The sequence below is a fragment of the Manis javanica genome, chromosome 5 (assembly GCF_040802235.1).
Source record: "Manis javanica isolate MJ-LG chromosome 5, MJ_LKY, whole genome shotgun sequence".
Taxonomy (NCBI): Eukaryota; Metazoa; Chordata; class Mammalia; order Pholidota; family Manidae; genus Manis; species Manis javanica.
Genome location: NC_133160.1, coordinates 24955803 through 24975600, shown reverse-complemented (window position 1 = coordinate 24975600; position 19798 = coordinate 24955803). Strand labels below are relative to the sequence as shown.

The following is a 19798-nucleotide window of genomic DNA, read 5'->3' as shown; positions in this document are numbered from 1 at the left end:
CCGTCCGTAATACAGATCCTTGAGAGGTGAGTAGACGAATCCCCCAAGCAAGATTCCAAACAACCTCTTGGGTGTTCAGCAGTCCATTTGATCTTATCACTTCCCTCCAGTTTGCTACCGCGATTTATTCCTTGTTTTGTTCACTGGTTGTTCCTCTCTGAAAACCTTGTGTTTACTTTGGGCTAACGGTCGTTCACCTCGAAGGCATACCCAGGGGACTCCGACTCCAGAGTCCCTGCCCTAGAGGGTCCAAGCAGGCGGATTGTACCTGCCGACTGTCCTACGTAAACAAGGGCTCCTCTGAGCTGACGAGAGTGGCTCCAGTGTTTCAGGACATTGATGTAATTGCAGCTAAATTGGAGGAAAGGATTCAAATTTATACAGTGCAAGGGTTGCGGCCATAGTGATGGGCAACTCTCTGAACTCCCATGAAGTCTTCCTTACTGGACTCAAGGAGTCCCTCAGGACACGAGGAATTAGGGTTAAAAGAAAAGACCTTAGGTATTTTTTTACTTTTATCCATGAGACTTGTCCCTGGTTTCCCCTAGAGGGCACTATTGATCACAAACAGTGGAAAAGAGTTGGTGATGCCCTTCAAGATTTTTATCGGACCTTTGGCCCTGAAAAAGTTCCTGTCTCAGCATTTTCATATTGGAACCTTATTCATGACGTCCTTGAGGTTCATTCACAAGATCCCGACATTAAAACTATAATCAAAACAGGAGAAAAAGCTCTCAGAGAGGACTCCCGACCGCCCTCTGCCTGCCCTTCAGTAGCCGTAGATATTCCTGACGAACCCATAATTCCTACTAACAAATCCCCTGAATTTCAACCAGACACAGAATCCCCAAATACCCATGATAAAATTGATACCCAGGACATAGCTGATCCCCCTAAGATTCCAAATATTTATCCCGCACTTACGTCCTTTAAATGGCAAACAACCAGGACATTTTGCTCGCCAGTGCCAGGCAGAGACTCAGCCTCACTCGCCTCGCACTTCCCTGCCTCATACACCCCTGCCTCGTACTCCCCCCAAAACCCTATGCCCTCGATGTCGGCGTGGTTTCCATTGGGCTAATGAGTGCCGTTCTAAAACGAATATTGAAGGTACCCCCCTCCCGCCACTCCAGGGAAACTCCCAGAGGGGCCAGCCCCTGGCCCCACTACTGAATACGAACCAAGGGGCTATCAGGTTCGTTCCCCAAGCTCAACAACAGCAAATCCTCCCTGCGCAAGCATCAGCTCCCTCTCCCGTGCCACCCCAGGAAGCGCAGGCTTGGACCTCTGTTCCGCCACCGACACAATATTAGTACCCGATCAAGGTATCCAGTTGCTCCCCACAGAAACCTATGGACCCTTACCCTCCAATACCTTTGGTCTAATATTAGGATGGGGGAGCTCTACATTAGCTGGCCTTCATATTGTACCAGGAGTTATTGATAATGATTATACAGGACAAATTACCCTCCTAGCTTCTGCTCCGACAGGCCCAATATCTATTTACAAAGGAAAAAGAATAGCTCAACTCCTATTGCTCCCGTTAGACTTAACAAACAAAAGTTACAATAAAAATTTCAGATTGAATGCTGCCTTTGGTTCCTCTGATGCTTATTGGGTGCAACAAATTACCACTGAACGGCCATTGTTAACCCTACAATTGGATGGCAAGTCCTTCGAAGGTTTAGTTGATACAGGAGCAGATGCTACAGTAATATCAGCCCAACAGTGGCCTCCCAGTTGGCCCTGCAGTACGTCCATAACCCATCTCAAAGGCATTGGTCAATCTACTAACCCAAAGCAAAGTTCTAAGATCTTAATTTGGAAGGATAAGGAGGGAAATTCAGGACAAGTCCAACCTTACATAGTCGCTGGATTGCCCATTAATCTATGGGGCCGTGACATTCTATCTCAATTGAAGCTCGTCATGGCCAGCCCAAATGACATAATTGCCCGACAAATGCTTAATCAAGGCTATCTGCCTGGCCAAGGTTTAGGAAAATACAGTCAAGGCATAAAAGAACCCCTTACTGTTATACCCAAGAATGACCGTTTAGGATTAGGGAACAACAATTTTCCATGAGGGCCATTGACCTTCCTGTACCCCATGCAGACAAAATAAAATGGAAATCAGATTCGCCTGTCTGGGTGGATCAATGGCCCTTGAATCAAGAAAAACTCACAGCAGCTACTAAGTTAGTACAGGAACAATTAGCTGCTGGACACTTAGAACCTACCACTTCTCCTTGGAACACGCCAATATTTGTAATTAAGAAAAATTCAGGAACATGGAGACTCCTCCAAGACCTTAGAAATCAACAAAACCATGTTCTCAATGGGGGCCCTTCAACCCGGTCTCCCCTCTCCTATAGCCATCCCAGCCAATTATTTCAAGATCATCATTGATCTTAAAGATTGTTTCTTTACCATTCCTCTCCATCCCCAAGATAGAGAGCGCTTTGCCTTTAGTATTCCTGTCACCAATTTTAAAGGACCCATGCACCGCTACCAATGGAAAGTACTCCCTCAAGGTATGGCAAATAGCCCCACACTGTGTCAAAAATTTGTAGCCCAAGCCGTAGATCCCCTCCGAACCCGATGGCCTTCCATCTATATCATTCATTATATGGATGATATCCTTCTAGCTGGAGCCTCCCGCACTCAAGTCCTAACATGCAGTCAAGAACTGACCACCCATCTCACCTTTTTCGGTCTTCAAATTGCCCCAGATAAAATTCAATTAACAGATCCCTATTACTACCTTGGGTTTGAATTGACTTGGAACAAAATTACCACCCAGAAAATTCGATTAAGAACGTCACACTTACATACACTGAATGACTTCCAAAAGTTCTTAGGGGACATTAATTGGCTCAGACCCTATCTTAAATTAACCACTGGAGAGTTAAAACCTGTTTTTGATATACTACAAGGAGACCCCGATCCCTCATCCCCTCGGAAACTGTCCACCGAAGCAAAAGAAACTTTAAACATTGTTGAAACAGCTATACAACAACAACAAATTACGTTCCTATCCTATGACAAGCCCTTCGCTCTCATCATTTGTAATACGCTGCATACTCCTACTGGGGTCTTATGGCAGAATAATCCCCTATTATGGATTCATTTGCCCTCTTCCCCATCTAAAGTCCTCATTACATACCCTTTGCTAGTTGCAAAGATCATAAAAATGGGTAGGGAAAAAAGCCGTCAGTATTTTGGCAGAGATCCTGATCAGCTTATCATCCCCTATACTAAAGAGCAAACAGATTGGCTTTTACAAAATGAAGATGATTGGATTATAGCCCTTACTTCTTTCCAAGGTAAAATAGATAATCATTATCCCTCACACAGACTCCTTCAGTTTTCACGATTACATCCTTTTATTTTCCCAAAAATAACCTCATCCACTCCTTTAGACAACGCCCCTTTAGTTTTCTCTGATGGCTCCTCCTCAGGTATAGCTGCCTATGTTATTAATTCACAGAGTCACAGCATTCAATCACCTTTCAAATCAGCTCAGCTTGTAGAATTATTTGCTATCCTACAGATTTTCAAAGTGTTGAGCCAAGTCCCTTTTAACCTGTATACCGACAGTGCTTATATAGCATATTCAGTTCCTATTCTAGAAACAGTCCCTCACATTAAGCCCTCTACCAATGCTGTTTCCCTCTTCCAACAACTCCAAACCTTTATATTACGCAGACAAGCCCCTTTTTATATTGGGCACCTACGAGCCCACACCGACCTTCCTGGTCCCCTCTCCCAAGGCAATGCCCTTGCACATCAAAATACCCGCTTCACATATTCTGTTACAACCGATGCAGTTACCAAAGCTAGTCAATATCATGCTCTTCACCATGTGAATGCTCATACTCTTCGGCTTTTATTTAAACTCACCAGAGAACAAGCTAGGCAGATTGTTAAAGACTGTTCAGGGTGTGTTACCTCACTGCCCCTCCCCCATTTGGGAGTCAACCCGAGAGGTTTACTCCCTAATGAGATCTGGCAAATGGATGTTACCCATATTCCTGAGTTTGGAGCTCTTAAATATACCCATGTGACTATTGATACTTACAGTGGTTTTATATTTGCCACCCTTCACAGTGGGGAAGCCACTAAGAATGTCATAGCCCATGTTCTTCAATGCATTACTGTTATTGGTAAGCCTCAGACTATTAAAACAGACAATGGACCTGGATACACTTCGCAAGCATTCCAAAATTTTTGTCACCAATTTCAAATCAAGCATATCACTGGTATCCCGTACAACCCCCAAGGACAAGGAATAGTTGAGCGGCCCCATCAGACAATAAAGAATACAATTAACAAACTTAAAACCAACACAGTATACCCTATAAGAGGCTCTCCAAAAAACCTCCTTAATCACGCTTTATTTACACTCAATTTCTTACAATTAGATAACCACAATAAGTCAGCCGCCGACAGGTTGTGGCACCAAGAAACAAAAACCCAATTTGCAGAAGTCTTTTGGAAACATCCTTTAACCTTTAAATGGCATGGTCCCGACCCAGTTCTTATCTGGGGTAGAGGTCACGCCTGTGTTTATGATACATAGGGAAACGGACCTCGATGGTTACCCGAACGCCTTGTTAAACCCATCAATACTTCTTCAAAACAAAATTGTAATAATTCAATACATTCCAGGGAGGAGAATCCACCCTGAGAACAGTTTTTCCTTGCCTTTCAGGGAGAAGATAAATATTCATCATCATTGGACAAGGTAAGCCCACCTGACCTTTGTTAGCACAGTTGTAGGCCCACTGCCAGTGATCTTGCCTATTTTCATTTAAACCCTAAAACGTCATCATGTCTACTATCCATTCCCTTATCGCTACTGTAATAGTCACTGTTGTCCTAGGAGGGTTTGGACCCCCTCCAAATAAGGAAGAACTCCTCATTCAGTTGTATGGAAGCCCTTGTGATTGTAAGGGAGGAGTGATGGATTTAGAACCTAGCCTGAGAGGACATACTCAAATAACATCTCAAGGGACAAAATACTTACCTGGTCAAATTACTACCAGAGGAGCCGTAGACTGCCAAGACAAACTAGCATACCTCACAGCAGATATCTCTGCATCTGGAGTGGGTTGGACTCCCCAGTCTTGGAAATGTGTAAGAAAGCCCAAAATTATACCTACAATTAATAGCAAACCAGGGCTTTGTCCCAACCCCTGCCAAAACGCCACTGCAGTACACTCTACCTGTTACCGCACTGTCCAACAGTGCACCGGTGCCGATGGCAAAGAATATCTAACAGCCATCTTACAAAATGGTTATGCTGGTTCCTTTGGAGGCGAGTATGATTATAGCAACCCCCGAGGACATTCTAAATATGCACAAGCCTCCTGTCATGGCCAACTTGGCAAGGCGACCTGCTGGCCACTGCAAGCCCCAATCCACATATCTGATGGTGGTGGACCAACAGATCAGGTGAGAGAAGCCCAAGTTCAAAAGAAAATTGAAAAAATTATCAAAGAAATATACCCTCCCCTAGAGTATCACCCTCTAGCCTTGCCCAAGTCTCGTGGCATAGATCTTGACACCCAGACTGCTGATATTCTAAAAGCCACCCATAGCGCACTAAACGCTACTAATCCCAGCCTTGCTGAAAATTGCTGGCTATGCATGACCCTTGGTACACCTATGCCCCTCGCAATTCCCACTAACGCTACCACTACACTGCCAGAACAGAATTGTACTCTTAACTCACCCTTTAGAGTACAGCCTGTAGGATTTAACACATCCCTATGCATACAAAAGCAGCCCCAGAATAATAGTGATGACGTGAACGTAGGATTTGCCTCTTTCACAAATTGCTCCCAAGTTTCTAATTATTCCTCAGCTCTCTGCCCCGCTATTGGACAAGTTTTTGTCTGTGGAGGAAACCTAGCCTTCACTGCCTTACCCTCAAATTGGACTGGGTTATGTGTGCAAGCCAGTATTCTCCCAGATATTGATATTATCCCAGGAGAAGAACCTATCCCCATACCCAGCTTTGAGTATATAGCAGGGCATCCACGCTCTAAAAGAGCCATCCAGCTTATCCCGCTCCTAGTAGGCCTCGGGATTACTACCGCAGTGGCCACAGGAACAGCAGGGGCAGGAATAGCCATACATTCCTACCATAAGTTATCCCATCAATAAATTAATGATGTTCAAACTCTCTCAGGAACAATCAATGATCTCCAAGACCAAATTGACTCACTTGCAGAGGTAGTTTTGCAAAATCGTCGAGGTTTAGACCTCACAGCAGAACAGGGAGGTATCTGTTTAGCTTTGCAGGAAAAATGCTGCTTCTACGCCAACAAGTCAGGCATTGTTCGAGATAAGATAAAGATTCTCCAAGAAGATCTCGAGAGAAGAAGGAAAGAACTCCAGAATAACCCTCTTTGGACAGGATTGAATGGACTCCTCCCGTACCTCCTTCCTATATTAGGCCCTCTTTTAGGATTACTACTGGTACTTTCTTTCGGCCCCTGGGCTTTCCAAAAACTTACAATGTTAGTCAAACAGCAAATTGACTCCCTCATAGCAAAGCCCATCCAAGTTCATTATCACCGCCTTGCCTTAGCCGATCAAGGTATGAATCTTTACATAGAGCCCTAAGCCGGCAATAAAATAAGTCAGGAATGAGCTATGTCAAGGTTTCTTGTCCTGTCCCTTGACAACATCTCTGGGCAATTAGGCGGGTAGTCAATGACGGGTAATTAAGAGGTTGTACCTGCAGAAAAACAGGACAGACATAAGACCTCTGGTAAAAAATAACAGGGGCCGATCTAATACTGGGGCAAGCTCCTATTTATATAGGCCTATCCAGTATTAGGGCAAGCTACCCTGAAGACACCAGGCTGACTCCGAAAAGAGGCAAGCTCCTGAAAACAGGCCAGGTACAAAACCTCTAGACCTAAGACAGGCACCGTCTACCCAGTAGATAAATAGCTCCAAGTTCCTGTCCCAACCCCTCCTAAAAGAATAGAAAAGGAGGAGATGCCGGAGACCAAAAGGGCCCACACCCACAAGATGGCGGATTTCCTGCTTCTTTTCCGGGTTTACTATTCCCGCCAGTACCCACCGAGACCCAATCACCCTTGTACACATTCCTGCTAGCACCACCTGGTGAACAATCATCTTCTGACCCTCCCCTTCCTTGCTGACTTGTATAAATTAAGCCTGCTGCAAATAAACTGCGCCAGCTTGATCAGACATCCTGTCTTGCTGGTCGTTCTTTGTGTCCCTTGCTTGTTCATTTCTGCAGGCGTCTCCGGCTACACTCCACGTTAATCCCGCGGGTCGGGACACTTTATGAGCATGGCACCATCTGGGTCAGCTCTGCTGGGACCAGGCTTACACCCTTAGGGCTTCAAGAAATCAGAGGTAAACGTGAGGAGAGGGAGAGTTACAGTCACTTGTGTCCCCTTAGAGTACAGGAGACTACATCAGGATGTAGAGGAAACAGTCCTCGAACAAGGTTCCAGGCTGTATTCACCTCTGCCCTGCTGGGTGACCGTGAGCAAATAACCAGGGGCTCAGCTCTCCTGTGTGTCTCAGTGTGAGGTGAGCCCTTCGTGGCTGCTAGGACTAAAGCTGAAGAATGTAAAGTAACTGAGACCAGATACCACCTATGGGACTGAAAAAGCAGCAGCTGAACCAGCTTTGCTCCTCCAGCAGACCCCCCCCCCCGCCCCGCCGCCAAGCATACCTGTAGTAGTAGGTGACTGGGAGAAATCTCAGCACAGAGCAGGACAGAGAATGGACAAAACCTGTTTGAAATGTGGTGAATGGAAAAAAATAAAACTTTTTTTGGTGTGTCTTTCTTCCTCATGGGGTTGCCTATCTCAGCTGTCTTTGTACCCAGGGTGTTCATAAAAACCAAATTATTCAATGATGCTTACTGACCACCTACCATAAGGTAAGGACTAGGACACAGAGGTAGATAAGACAGAGATGGTTCCTACCTTCATTGGTTGACAGTCTAGACTAGCACTGACCAGTAGAAATATAATGTAAGCCACATGTGTAATCTTAAATTTTCTGGTAGTCACATTAAAAAAGTTAAAAGAAATAGGTTTATGTTTTTATTTAACCCAATATATCCAAAATATTATCAGTTCAATATATAAATATTTTTAAATTATGAGATATTTTACATCCTTTTTATTGTATTAAATGTTTATAATCCAGTGTGTATTTGACACTTAGAGCACATCTCAGTTCTAACTAGCCACATGTCAAATGCTTAACTGCCATATGTATTGGACATCTCAGGTCTAGGAGGGAAGCCAAACAAGCAAATAGACAAAGCATTTACAAATGGTCATAGTTTTCAATGGCAAGAACAAAATGGGGGTGGGAGGGCAGAGAGGAAGAACCTTTCTAAACAGGTCACATTTGAGCTGAAATCTGATGTATAAGAAGGACCCAGTTACTTAAGAGAGTAGACAGGTTTCCAGCAGAAGAAATAGCATGGGCAAAGGCCTCTCTGGGGGAAAAGCTTAGTCTTTGTGGGGAGCCAGTAGGACTGGGTGGAGGGGAGGCTAAAGAGGGAAGTGGGGAGCCAAGTGGACTGGCGCCTACATTTTTTCTTCTCAGTGTGATGGAAAGCCAATGAGAAAATTTAGCAGGGGAGCCATGTCATCTTAAACTGATTATGTTGGGGAAAGCGTGGCCTTCCCCTACTAATGTTCATTTAGATTGTTTCTTATATTTTCCATGAACATTCTTGCACATATGACCTATAAACAAGGGCAAGATTTTTAGGGGGGAGATATTTTTTCTCTTGCACATTAGCTACAAAGTAAAAGGTAGTCCATGGGTTGTGCAGCTGTATTCAGCAAGCCTATAGGATATATGTCCAGTAGTGGAATTGATGGGTTGTAAGCTGTGTGCATTTTCTACATTATGAGATATGCAAATTATCTTCCAAAGTTTGAATATAACAGCCATATATAAAGGTTCAGTTTCCCCACATCCTCGCAAACACTTGACATTGATATATGTTTTTGTCTAATCTATGTGTTTAGAATTTTATCTTATAATATATAATGTATAATGTATAATTATATATAGTAATATATACTATATAATGGTTTTGATTTATAGATCTCAATTCGCTTATTGGCTATTTGACTTTCTCCTGATGATAGTTCTCTATTCATATCCTTTGTCCCTTTTTTTCTTCTTTTGTGGGTTAGGGGGTCTTTTTCTTAATGGTTCATAGGAGTTCTTTGAATTCTAGTCTTTGCTGTATGTGTTGCAGATATTTCCTGCTAGTCTGTAGCTTGTCTTTTTAATTGAACTTACAATGCGTTTTGTTTATATGGCAGTTTAAACATTGAGAGTCACAGATAATTTTTTCCTTTATCAGTTTTGCTTTATTAAGAAATCCTTCCCCACCCTGAGATAAAAAATTATATATATATATTTATATATCTCTAGTACTCTGAAATATTTGTCACATTTTTTATTTAATCCATTTGAAGTAGGCATGTTTTTCACTCCTATGGAAAGCCAGCTTCTCTGTTCCATTTACTGAGTCTTTCATCCTTTACCCACTGATTTATGATGCCATCTCTATTACTCAAGTTAAAACACACACATACACACACACCTGTGTCTGTTTCTAGGATTGCTATTGTGTTGTATTGATATTTACCTCTCCCAGAACTATAATGGGACATGATAGGCAGAGAAATGTTTCCCTGACTCAACATATACACTTTGTTCTTTTGGTTTTACATGTTCTCTTAAAAATCCTCATTGGATTTGGGAAAATACAAATCTTTATGAATTTGAGACTTCCCTTCCATGAACATGGTATATCCCTCTACTTATTCATGCCTTCTTTAGTGCCCTTCAATGTTTTGTAATTTTCTCTATGAGAATATAAATTCCATAAGGGCAGATGCTTGCTGTTTTTGTTCAGTGCTGTATCCTCAAGTCAAGAATGGCACATGACATAGAGTAGATGCTTAGTAAGAATTTATTGTTTAATTAAATGTCTTTCATGTATTTCATTAGCTACATTACTACATGAGTTGCTATCAGACATCAAAAATTTTTTTTAAAGTTTTTGATCAGCTGTGGTTGGTATATAGCTCCCAGTGGAGAAGTGAGTCAGGGAAGGACACAGACAGTACAGTACAATGATGAATAAATTGCCACTAAAGGTTGTATGCAAAGAAGAGATACAATCAAATTTGTGTTCTAAGAGCTCTTTGGGTACAGTGTGGAGAATGTATTGGAATGCACAGGGCAATCGTGGGCACTTAATAGACTGGTCAGGAAGCTACTGCAGCGTTGAAGTGAGTCCTGGCATAGAGTTAGTGCCTAAGAGTTCGAGATAGTGACTGCAAGAGAGCACTAGTGACAGACTGGCCATAGTACCAACTCACCAACTAACACGGTGACTTAGTGAGGGACCGAGTAACGGAACAGTACCATTGCATTCAGCAAAAGCTGACAACTTTTCAGACTCAGTGCTCTTAGGCTGGGCGAAATGCAGCCAGAGGCGGCACCAGGCAATAAGTGTGCGGGCGGGCAGCCAGTCTCTGGCGGGTGTGCCCCAGGATCGCGGAGGAGTGAGGCTGGAAGACAGAGGTTGAAGGAGTAGAGTATGGGCGGGCCGCCAGGGCAGCTTATGAGCTCTCAGCAGCCCGGGCCTGACCCGATCTTAAGTACCACGCGGGAGGAGTGCACTTGGCTCATCCAATCAGAGCGGCGGAAGCCCTCCGTCGCCTTGGCAACAGACGCACAGGTATGCGTGGGGGCGCTGTGGCGGTTTGGATCTGGCGCTGGGAATCATGTCGCGACCGAAGGTAGGAGCGCCAACCTATCCAGCTGTTTTCATCTTCCTGAGAGAGGGAGGGAAGCCGCGGAAGGATTCGGACCTTGAGGGTGGGGGTGGGGGTCCTTACGGAGGGATTCCGGATAGAATGGGAAAGATGAGTTTAGAGGGAAGACTACGGGTCCCGGCATGCCGCGCACCGCCGGAGCTGCTGCGCGGGACCTGGTTTATGGGCGGGAAATTTACGAAAACATGGGATTCTAAAGTGTACCCAGTTATTTGTGAACCGTAGGGAAGCTCAGAATTTCGGATTTCCTGATCTGTTCATTCCACTGCCCGCTTGCCTACACATTCATTCGTAATCCATCCGTCCAAAAAAAATCTAATCAGTGCTTTTTCTTTGCCATGCAGGCCACTGGGGACGCAGAGGTGAATCAGACAAACCTCTGCCCTCTAGGAGTCACAGGCCAACTACCTATTTTAAGATGGGAAAAATGAGACCCAAAGAAGGGCAGTGAATTGCTCTAGAATCCAACTCCTCCCACCCCAACCTGATTCTTATCCCTTTGATTCACCTCTCACGAATGGCACCCCTATTTCCTTAATTCCCTCTCACAACAAAAAACCCCAGTGATTATTTTGGGCACGTACAGATAATCCAGGATAATCAATTTTAAAGTCAGATGATTTGCAACCTTATTTCCATCTACAACCTTAATTTCCCTTTGCAATGTAATGTGACATATTTACAGGTTCTGGGAATTAGGACATGGACGTCTTTTGGGAGAGCATTACTCTGCTTATCACAGTACACTATCATCAAATTATTGGAAAATGAAAAATATTTTTATATTATAAAATATATATTATATATTATATATTTGTGTTTATAATATAAAAATTTTAGATTATAAAGATTTATTTTTATAAATGAATACTTTTTTAATTAAAGTATCATTGATATACAATCTTATCGAGGTTTCACATGAACAACATTGTGGTTTCAACATTCACCCATATTATAAATGAATACATTTAATTAAAAACTTTCAAGGCTTCTGTACTGAAAACTAGAAAACATTGTGGAAAGAAGTTAAAACACTTGTTAATGGAGAGATAGATCATATTCATGGATTGGAAGACTCATTACTTTATCATATCATATATATTCAATACAAGCCCAGTAAAATCCAAACATGGGTTTGTTTGTTTTTTGTAGAAAATTGCAAGCTGATTCTAAAATTTATATGGAAGTGCAAAGGACCAATTTGCAAAGACAATCTTGAAAAAAAAATTGGAGGATTTATGCTACTTGACTTCAAGATTTACTAGAAAACCACAGTAATTAAGCCAGTATGGTCACGACAGAAGAATAAACAAATTGGTAAATGAAACAAAATAGAGCCTAGAGGCAGATCTATATATTCACAGTCAACTGAATTTGGCAGAAGTGGCAATGCAACTCAGTGAGGAAAAGTTTTTCAACCAAAGTTTCTGGAGCAACTGGATAAACATGGAAAACACAATAAAAAACACACAAAAAAAGATACAATCAAAAAAGATTAGGCCACTTGACTAGTACTGGGGGAACTGGAGGAGCTTGAATGGATGAATGGTGTAAGATGTCACTTGCTTTTGTAGGGGGCTTACTTCTGCCAGTTTTGTAATGCAGTATCCTCTATTGGCTCTTTGAAGGGTAGATGGCTCCCACAATTCCCACCCTCAGTGTACTCACCTTGTATAATTCCCTCCCCTTGAGGGTGAGTAGAGCCTGTAAATTTGATGGGATAGTGAATACCATTATTATAATGTATGTTGCATAAGACTTCATCGTGGCTGACTTGGAGAGGAGAGGGTAAGAAGTCAGAGGCACTTGCTCCCACTGGCCTAGAAGAAAGCAAACATCCATGTTCTGAACTGTTTATGGGGCCATGATGAGATGAACTGCAAGTGGTCTCTAAATGCTGAGAGCTGTCCCCAGCCAATACTTAGCAAGTAAATAGGGACCTCAGTCCTACAACCTCAAGCAGCTGAATTCTGCCAACAATCTGGATGATCTTGGAAGAGGACCCCAAACCCTGAATGAGAACCATAAGCCAGGCTTTCACTTTGATTGTAGCCTTGTGAGACCTAAGCAGAGGATCCAGCTTAGCTGGGCCTAGACTCCTGGCACAGAGAAACTGAGATATAAATTTATACTGTTTTAAGCCACTGAGTTTGTGGTAATTTGTTATGCAATAACAGAAAATTAGTGCAGATGGCAAATCTGTCCAAGCTGCAGAGGTGATCCTGCACAAGACCAATTTTTATTTCTTTTTTCATACCCATCATTAGGGATCAATCTTACCAGGATTGAAAGCCAAACTGCTTTGAACATAGTAGAGGCAGAATAATACACACCACTCTTTGAGGATCTAAAGGTCCATTTCGGGTGGAAGAAATTAACTTTGCTCTCGGTGTTTAATGTAGGCCCTTCCTATATCATGGGTCTAATCAAACATTCAAGGTTAGAATAGAAGGTCCAGATCCTTCTCACAGAGTCTGCTGAAATTGGCCCTCAAAACTGGTATCTAGGGTTAGACCTTTGGAGTATTGAAAACTAGGTATTCACTCTACTTGTCATGCCTGTGGAGCAATCCTGTAGTAAGGTGGATCCTTGCATATTTGGGGGTTAATTCCAAGGACCAATTTGCTGGGCACATGTTGACCACTGAGAACTGGGCCAGACTGGACCTTTATGTCTCAGGTTCTGGGCAGTGTTGAGTCTGATGATTTGAACGTTTTAATACCTGTGGTAAGTTGAGCTGGGAAGGCAGGGTGGATATGCAAAACCAGTACATCACTTTCCTTTTCTCTTTACAGAATCAAAATTACAAGGGCTATGGATTGTCAAAGGGTAAAGAGCGGTGAGTGGTCCCACCCAAAACAACACGACTTTTTTCCTTCCTTCCTTCCATCCTTCCCTGCACCCTTCCTTACTTCAATAATGATGATGATGATGATAGTAATAATAATAATAAACAATTATTGAGCACTTGTCATGTACCAGGCTCTGGACTAGTCACTTTACCTGTATTATCTTGTTGAATCTTGACTGCAGTCCTTTGAAGCAGTTACTGCTATCGTGTCCATTTTATAGATAGAAAACTGAAGCTCAGAGAGGCTGGCTAACTTGTTCAAGACCAAGGGATTAGTTAGTGGCAGAGCTATCTAACCGTGCTCTCCTGCCCCCTCCAACTGCCATGTGATGACTTGATAATGCAAATGGCAGCTGTCCTGATCCTCTGCTTCACTTGGCAGCGATAACCTGGTGGCAGAACTCAGCCGCTCTCTGGGGTCCTTAAATAGAACCCACTTGCACAAAGCAGGAGTGAGCAGTGTAGACTTCACTGAAGTTTTTTGTGGGGAGTTGAAGGAGGTAATATTGCACACACTGTAGCAAATATTTTAGATTTTAGGTTAGTACTCAATTTCATTAGCTATTTCTAATCTTTCTAAAGTCCCTCCTGGCTATACTCTCACTGAGGGGGCATGTCTGGTCTCTGACCTTTCTCTCGTGCATCTTCTCTCACCCATCTTCTTTTCTCTCCATACTGACTCTATTCCATCATTTTCAAATATCTCACTCTCTTTCACAGAGTAGCTCCACTTTGTCCCGGATACTGGCCTTAAAGTTACACCCCAACACCCACTGCAACAAAACAAAGAGCACTTCAGTGAACAGGATCCATCCATCTGTTTTGTGATGGTTGATATCAATTAGAAATGTTGTTTAACTGCAAGTAACAGGAAACCCAACTAATAGTAATTTTTATTAGTAATAAAAATAGTAATTTTTTAATATATGTTTATTTTCCTCGCATAACAAAAAGTCCCGAGGGCTGGTGTAGTGGTTCAACAGTGTTAAGGTTAGTGTCTCTGTGATTGTCTTGACCTCTTTATTATGGGCCCGATGGCTGGTATAGCTCCAGCCTTCATTTTGTGATCAAGATAGAAAGAAGCAGGGAGGGAAGACTCAAAACACATCTCTGTCTCTCTTTCTTTTTTTAATCTAAAGAACAAAAGCTTCCTAGGAACCCACCCTCCTTAGCAGTCCTATGCTTTTATCTTATTGACCAGAACTGTGTCACATGAACACCCCCAAGCTGCATGAATGGCTATGAAAACAAGTTACATACGTGGCATTATACTGTTGTTATTCTGCACCCTGCTTTCCTCACACAAAATTATATTTTTAGTATAGTTCTGGACACATTTTAACTACTGTATGTGTTGCACTGTATACCACAAGTTATTTGTGTTCTTCCTGTTGAAAGGCACTTGGGTTGTACCTTAGTGTTGGCTTGCTCCAGAAGCTGACCCGGGGACAAGAATGTGAGAGCAAATAGTTTATTTGGAAGATGATTCCAGTAACCACTGGTAGGGTAGTAGGGAAGTGGAACAGTAAAGGAAGGAAACCCATTAAAGGTGCATTATTGACAAGTTATCCCTGTGGGCAGGTGGGGCTCAGTCTCATTGGGGATTCCTTGGAGCTAGTATAGAGCACACCGCAGACTTAACTGAGCCACAAGAGAGCGGGAGGCTTTACCCATCAACCCAGTCCTCATTGGTTGTATGCTGTTGAGGGGTGCAGGTAACTCCCTGGCATTTCAGATCTCCAAGCCCTGCTTGTCAGAGTAGACTCAGCCGTGGGGTGGGGGGTGCGGCAAGAAAAGCCCTCAGGGAAAGGGGTGCAGGTGCTGGCTGGAAAGCCCTCACCTAATTGGCATGCACAGGAATGGTGAGTGCCAGGGATAAGGGCGGACCACCAGCAGTGTGTGCTGCAGCTTATTTCCATTAAAAATACTCACAATTACAAGTGAACACCCTTGTACCTATATTGCCTAGTACATATGTAGGGTATCTATCTCGGGTATAGAGCTAGAATGGAACTGCTGAGTGTAGAGTATGTGCATATTCAACTTTACCAAATACTGCCATATGGTTTCTCCAAAGTGCCTTCTACCAGCAGAGAAGATGTTTCCATTTGAGCACATTGTTGCCAAAACTTGGACTTTTAGATTTTTGGCAGTCTAATGTGTATCAAATAGTTATCTGATGGTTTTAATATGCCAAATTGCTCTCCAAAGGTTTATCCAATTTATACTACCATTGGATTTGGGATAATTATCATTTCTCCACATTATTGTAAACTCTTGGTATTTGTCTGCTTTCAAACATTTTCTTCAATACTATGGATTTTGAAATTGTATCCCTTCATTGTTTCGGATTAATTTTTAAAACTTTACTTATTTTGAGGAGTGGTTCTCAAAATTTGAGCTCAGAATCCTGTTACAACTTAAAAATTATTGTGTTTGTGTGGTTTACACTTATCAAGATTTATCATGTTAGAAATTTTAAATGATAAATTTAAAAAATATTTATTTAGTTATTCATTTAAAAAGCAATAATATGCTCATTACATGGTAGCACAAATAACATATTTTTATGAACTATATATTCTCCCTGAAAGAAGAGAGGGGATGTGAATTCATCAGCCCAAGCAGGTTTATTGCTGAACCTGAGAGGGACCCCACTCTCCTGGCCAGCAGAACAAAGGAAAGAGAGTCTCTAACAGGTCAAGAGGTCCTCTGGAGGATGCTTGTAGCCTAAGTAAGATGACACCTAGGTCTCTCTGAGAGGCTGGGTGGGCTTATTCAAAAGGCGGTACTCAAGTCCGGATTCTATCACTCCCTCCCCCCAATTTACTGAGATGAGTCATAATTGTTTTACATTTTTCTGAATCTTTTTACTGTTTGACTTGACAGAAAACATTTGGCTTCTCAAATCTTCTGTATTCAAGCTGTCGTAATATGTTGGTTTGGTTGAATAGGAAGCAAATTCAGTCTCATAAAAGCTATGTAGTTGAAAAAGGGAGGACTGTGTATCCTTGAAAGACAGTTGGGGACCCCGAGGAATACTTAAGGCACAGGTCAAGAACCACTCTAAGGAATTACAATGTGCATCCTTAATTTATCACTGTTTACCTTGCATCAATATATACAGCTTCATGTATAACATAAGAACCCTGGAACAGCACATCTGTTCACTCTCCCCTGGTCCTTTATGCTGTTATTTTTGTCATTTTATTTGCAAACATGTTGTAAACCTTACAATACATTCTTGTTATATTTTCTTTACATAGTTTTTTTTTCAATTAAGACATGGAAGTATTTCAGGTTTACTCTACTTTTGATCCCTTCTTGTAAATCTCAGTCTCCATCTGGTATACTTTTCCTTCAGCCTGAAGAGCTTTCTTTAGAGTTTCTAATAGTGTGGTTCTGTTGGCAATAAATGTACTTGGCTTTTGTTTATTTGCAAATATCTTTATTTTGCCTTTATTGTTGAGGTAAAACTTTACTGGATAAAAAATTCTGAAAGATAATGTTCCTTTGCCTTCGGGCTTGCACTGTTTCTGATGAGAACTATCCTAATACTATGTGGTGACATATCATTGTGCTTTTAATTTGCATTTCCCTAATGACAAATGGTGCTGAACATCTTTTCATGTGCTCATTTGTCATCTGTATACCCTCTTTGGTGAACTACCTGTTCATGTCTTTTGCTCATTTTCTAACTGGATTTTTTTTTAGTGTTGAGTTTTGAAGCTGGCTTATGTATTCTAGATAGCAGTCTCTTGTCAAATATGTGGTTGCAAATATTTTCTCCCAGTCTGTAGCTTATCTTTTCATTGACTTAACAGAGTCAAAGAGCAAAGGTTTTAATTTTGAAGAAATCCAGTTTATTGATTTTCCCTTTTATGGACCATGCTTGTGTTGTCAAATCTAAGAACTCTGCCTAGCCCATAAATCCTGAAGATTTTCTCTTATGTTTTGAGGTTTAATTTTTTACATTAAGTTTGTGAACCATATTGAATTAATTTTCGTGTGAAGTATGAGGTTGGGGCCTAGGTTCATTTTTTGCCTTTATACCAATTAGCAGGCATCTTAGGGGCTGTTGGGGTACCTTGTCACAACCTGGTGGGAATTCCAAATTACTCAGCCTTTGCCAGTCTAAGTGGGAGTGGGCCACAGATTATTTCTGTGCAGTTTGGCTGGAGTAGAGCAGTTATTGTCTAGGCCTTCTGTCTTGCTGGGTCACTCCTTTGCTGATTCTTTGGCTAGAGAGAACAGGCTTTTTTTTTTTAACTTTTATTTATTTATTTATTTATTTATTTATTTATTATTAAGGTATCATTGATATACACTCTTATGAAAGTTTCACATGAAAATCATTGTGGTTACTACATTCATTCATATCAAGTCCTCCCTATACCCCATTGCAGTCACTGTCCATCAGTGTAGTAACATGCCACAGAATCACTACTTGTGTTCTCTGAGCTACACTGTCTTCCCTGTGACCCTCCACACCATGTGTGCCAGTCATAATACCCCTTAATCCCCTTCTCCCTCCCTCCCCACCCGCCCTCCCCCACCCCTCCCCTTCGGTAACCGCTAGTCCCTTCTTGGAGTCTGTGAGTCTGCTGCTGTTTTGTTCTTCAGTTTTGCTTCATTGTTATACTCCACAAATGAGGGAAATCATTAGGTGCTTGTCTGGGAGAAAACAGGCTTTTGTTGGAGCTCTTAATCTGCTCGTGTTGGCATTTCAGGCTTGCCAGCTTCTTCATTTAGATGCAAAAAACACCCCCAGGGAATTCATTACCATGCTGTGCCTTGGGTCCTAAGGTCCCTAGCCAGTCTGCCTTCTTCTGTCCACCTTTCAGTCTTCTTATGTTTGTTTATATATAATGTCCTGGAGTTTTGGTTGTCCTAGTGGGAGGAACAAGAGAAAGTCCATCTGCTCCATCTTCCCAGAAGAGTGCCAGGAAAGGGGATTTGCAAATACTTCTCATTTAATGCAAAGATTAGTCATGGCACATGTAAAGCCACCAGACCATGCCTGGCACACAGTAGTCACTGAATAAATGATTGCTATTGTTTTTCAATGATTCAAAGATTCTATAATTCTCAATTTGATTATTTTAAATGTTGCATGCTGTGATGCTGAATTCTGACTTTCAGTAATTCTGTGGTTTGGCATTTCCAGATATGGAACTTGACCTTTCTTCCTTTCTGTCTTTTCCTGTCCCTGTGCCACCCTAGGGAGGTAGTTGATCCTGAGCAAGTGTTCTGTTGCCTTGTTTTGCAGAAAGCCAAGAGCATCAATCCGGTTCAAGAGCACGCTTATGAATACTCTCATGGATGTCCTCCGCAACAGGCCGGGATGGGTGGAAGTAAAGGAGTAAGACACACACCCCAATCCCCACCAGCCTTGTCTCTCCTTCCCTTTTCTCCAGGTCCTTTTCTCCCTTCATTTTTCTCCCAGGTTCCCTGGGTGGCTACTGGTGGTGACTTGTCCCAATTTGTGACAGGGTCCAACATTTCCTTAACACTCACAATGTGTCAGGTGTATTAACTGATACCATCTCTGTCTTATTTAAGCCTCACAGCCATCCAGCAAGACATGATTATGTTCACAGGTATTAATCCAATTGTTAAAGGTTATACAGCCCATAAGTGTCAGAGTGGGATTCAAACCCAGTTCAGTTTGACGTCAAGAGCCAGAGTCCTATAGCTCTCAGGGGAATCAAGGAATGAAGCCATCAGACAACTGCTGGCTTGAATCTTTCAATGATGGCAGGTCAAGGTCAAGGGCTGCTCTTCCCTGGCCACTTACTAGTTCTGTGACTTTGAACAAGTTCACTTAACCACTCAGCTTAGATTTCTTCTTCTATGCTGGGTCCCGGGGATGCTGAGATGAATAAGCATACAATGTCTGGCATGGAGAAGGTGCTAATATCTGGGTTAAGGTTTGATGCACATAACAGACCTAAAGTAAAAGAGGCTTTGACAGACTAGAAGTTTATCTCTCTCTCCCACTGAAGTCCAGATGTAGGAAGTTCAGAGATGGTACGGAAATGTGGGACCTATCTGCTTCCATCTTTCCACTCTG

At 42.3% G+C, this 19798-nt stretch overlaps 1 protein-coding gene and 1 long non-coding RNA gene across 4 annotated transcripts in view; both read left to right on the top strand.

Annotated features, from left to right (window-relative positions):
• Positions 1-25: 25 nt before the first annotated feature.
• LOC140849481 (uncharacterized) lies at positions 26-7255 on the top strand. The gene is made up of 2 exons (XR_012131388.1): positions 26-4744; positions 5318-7255. It is a non-coding gene; the product is annotated as an uncharacterized lncRNA (long non-coding RNA).
• A 3517-nt stretch (positions 7256-10772) lies between these two features.
• The window catches only part of TTLL9 (tubulin tyrosine ligase like 9), a 40798-nt gene continuing 31772 nt past the window's right edge, over positions 10773-19798 (top strand). For 2 of the 3 annotated variants that reach the window (XM_017660620.3, XM_017660618.3), the window contains exons 1-3: positions 10773-10838; positions 13670-13713; positions 18995-19087. In XM_017660620.3, the coding sequence (XP_017516109.2) occupies positions 10824-10838; positions 13670-13713; positions 18995-19087 (152 nt within the window). In that variant the 5' untranslated portion in view covers positions 10773-10823. Of the gene's footprint in view, positions 10839-12032; positions 12192-13669; positions 13714-18994; positions 19088-19798 lie in introns of those variants that run through there. The other variant, XM_073236752.1, reaches the window with a different exon arrangement.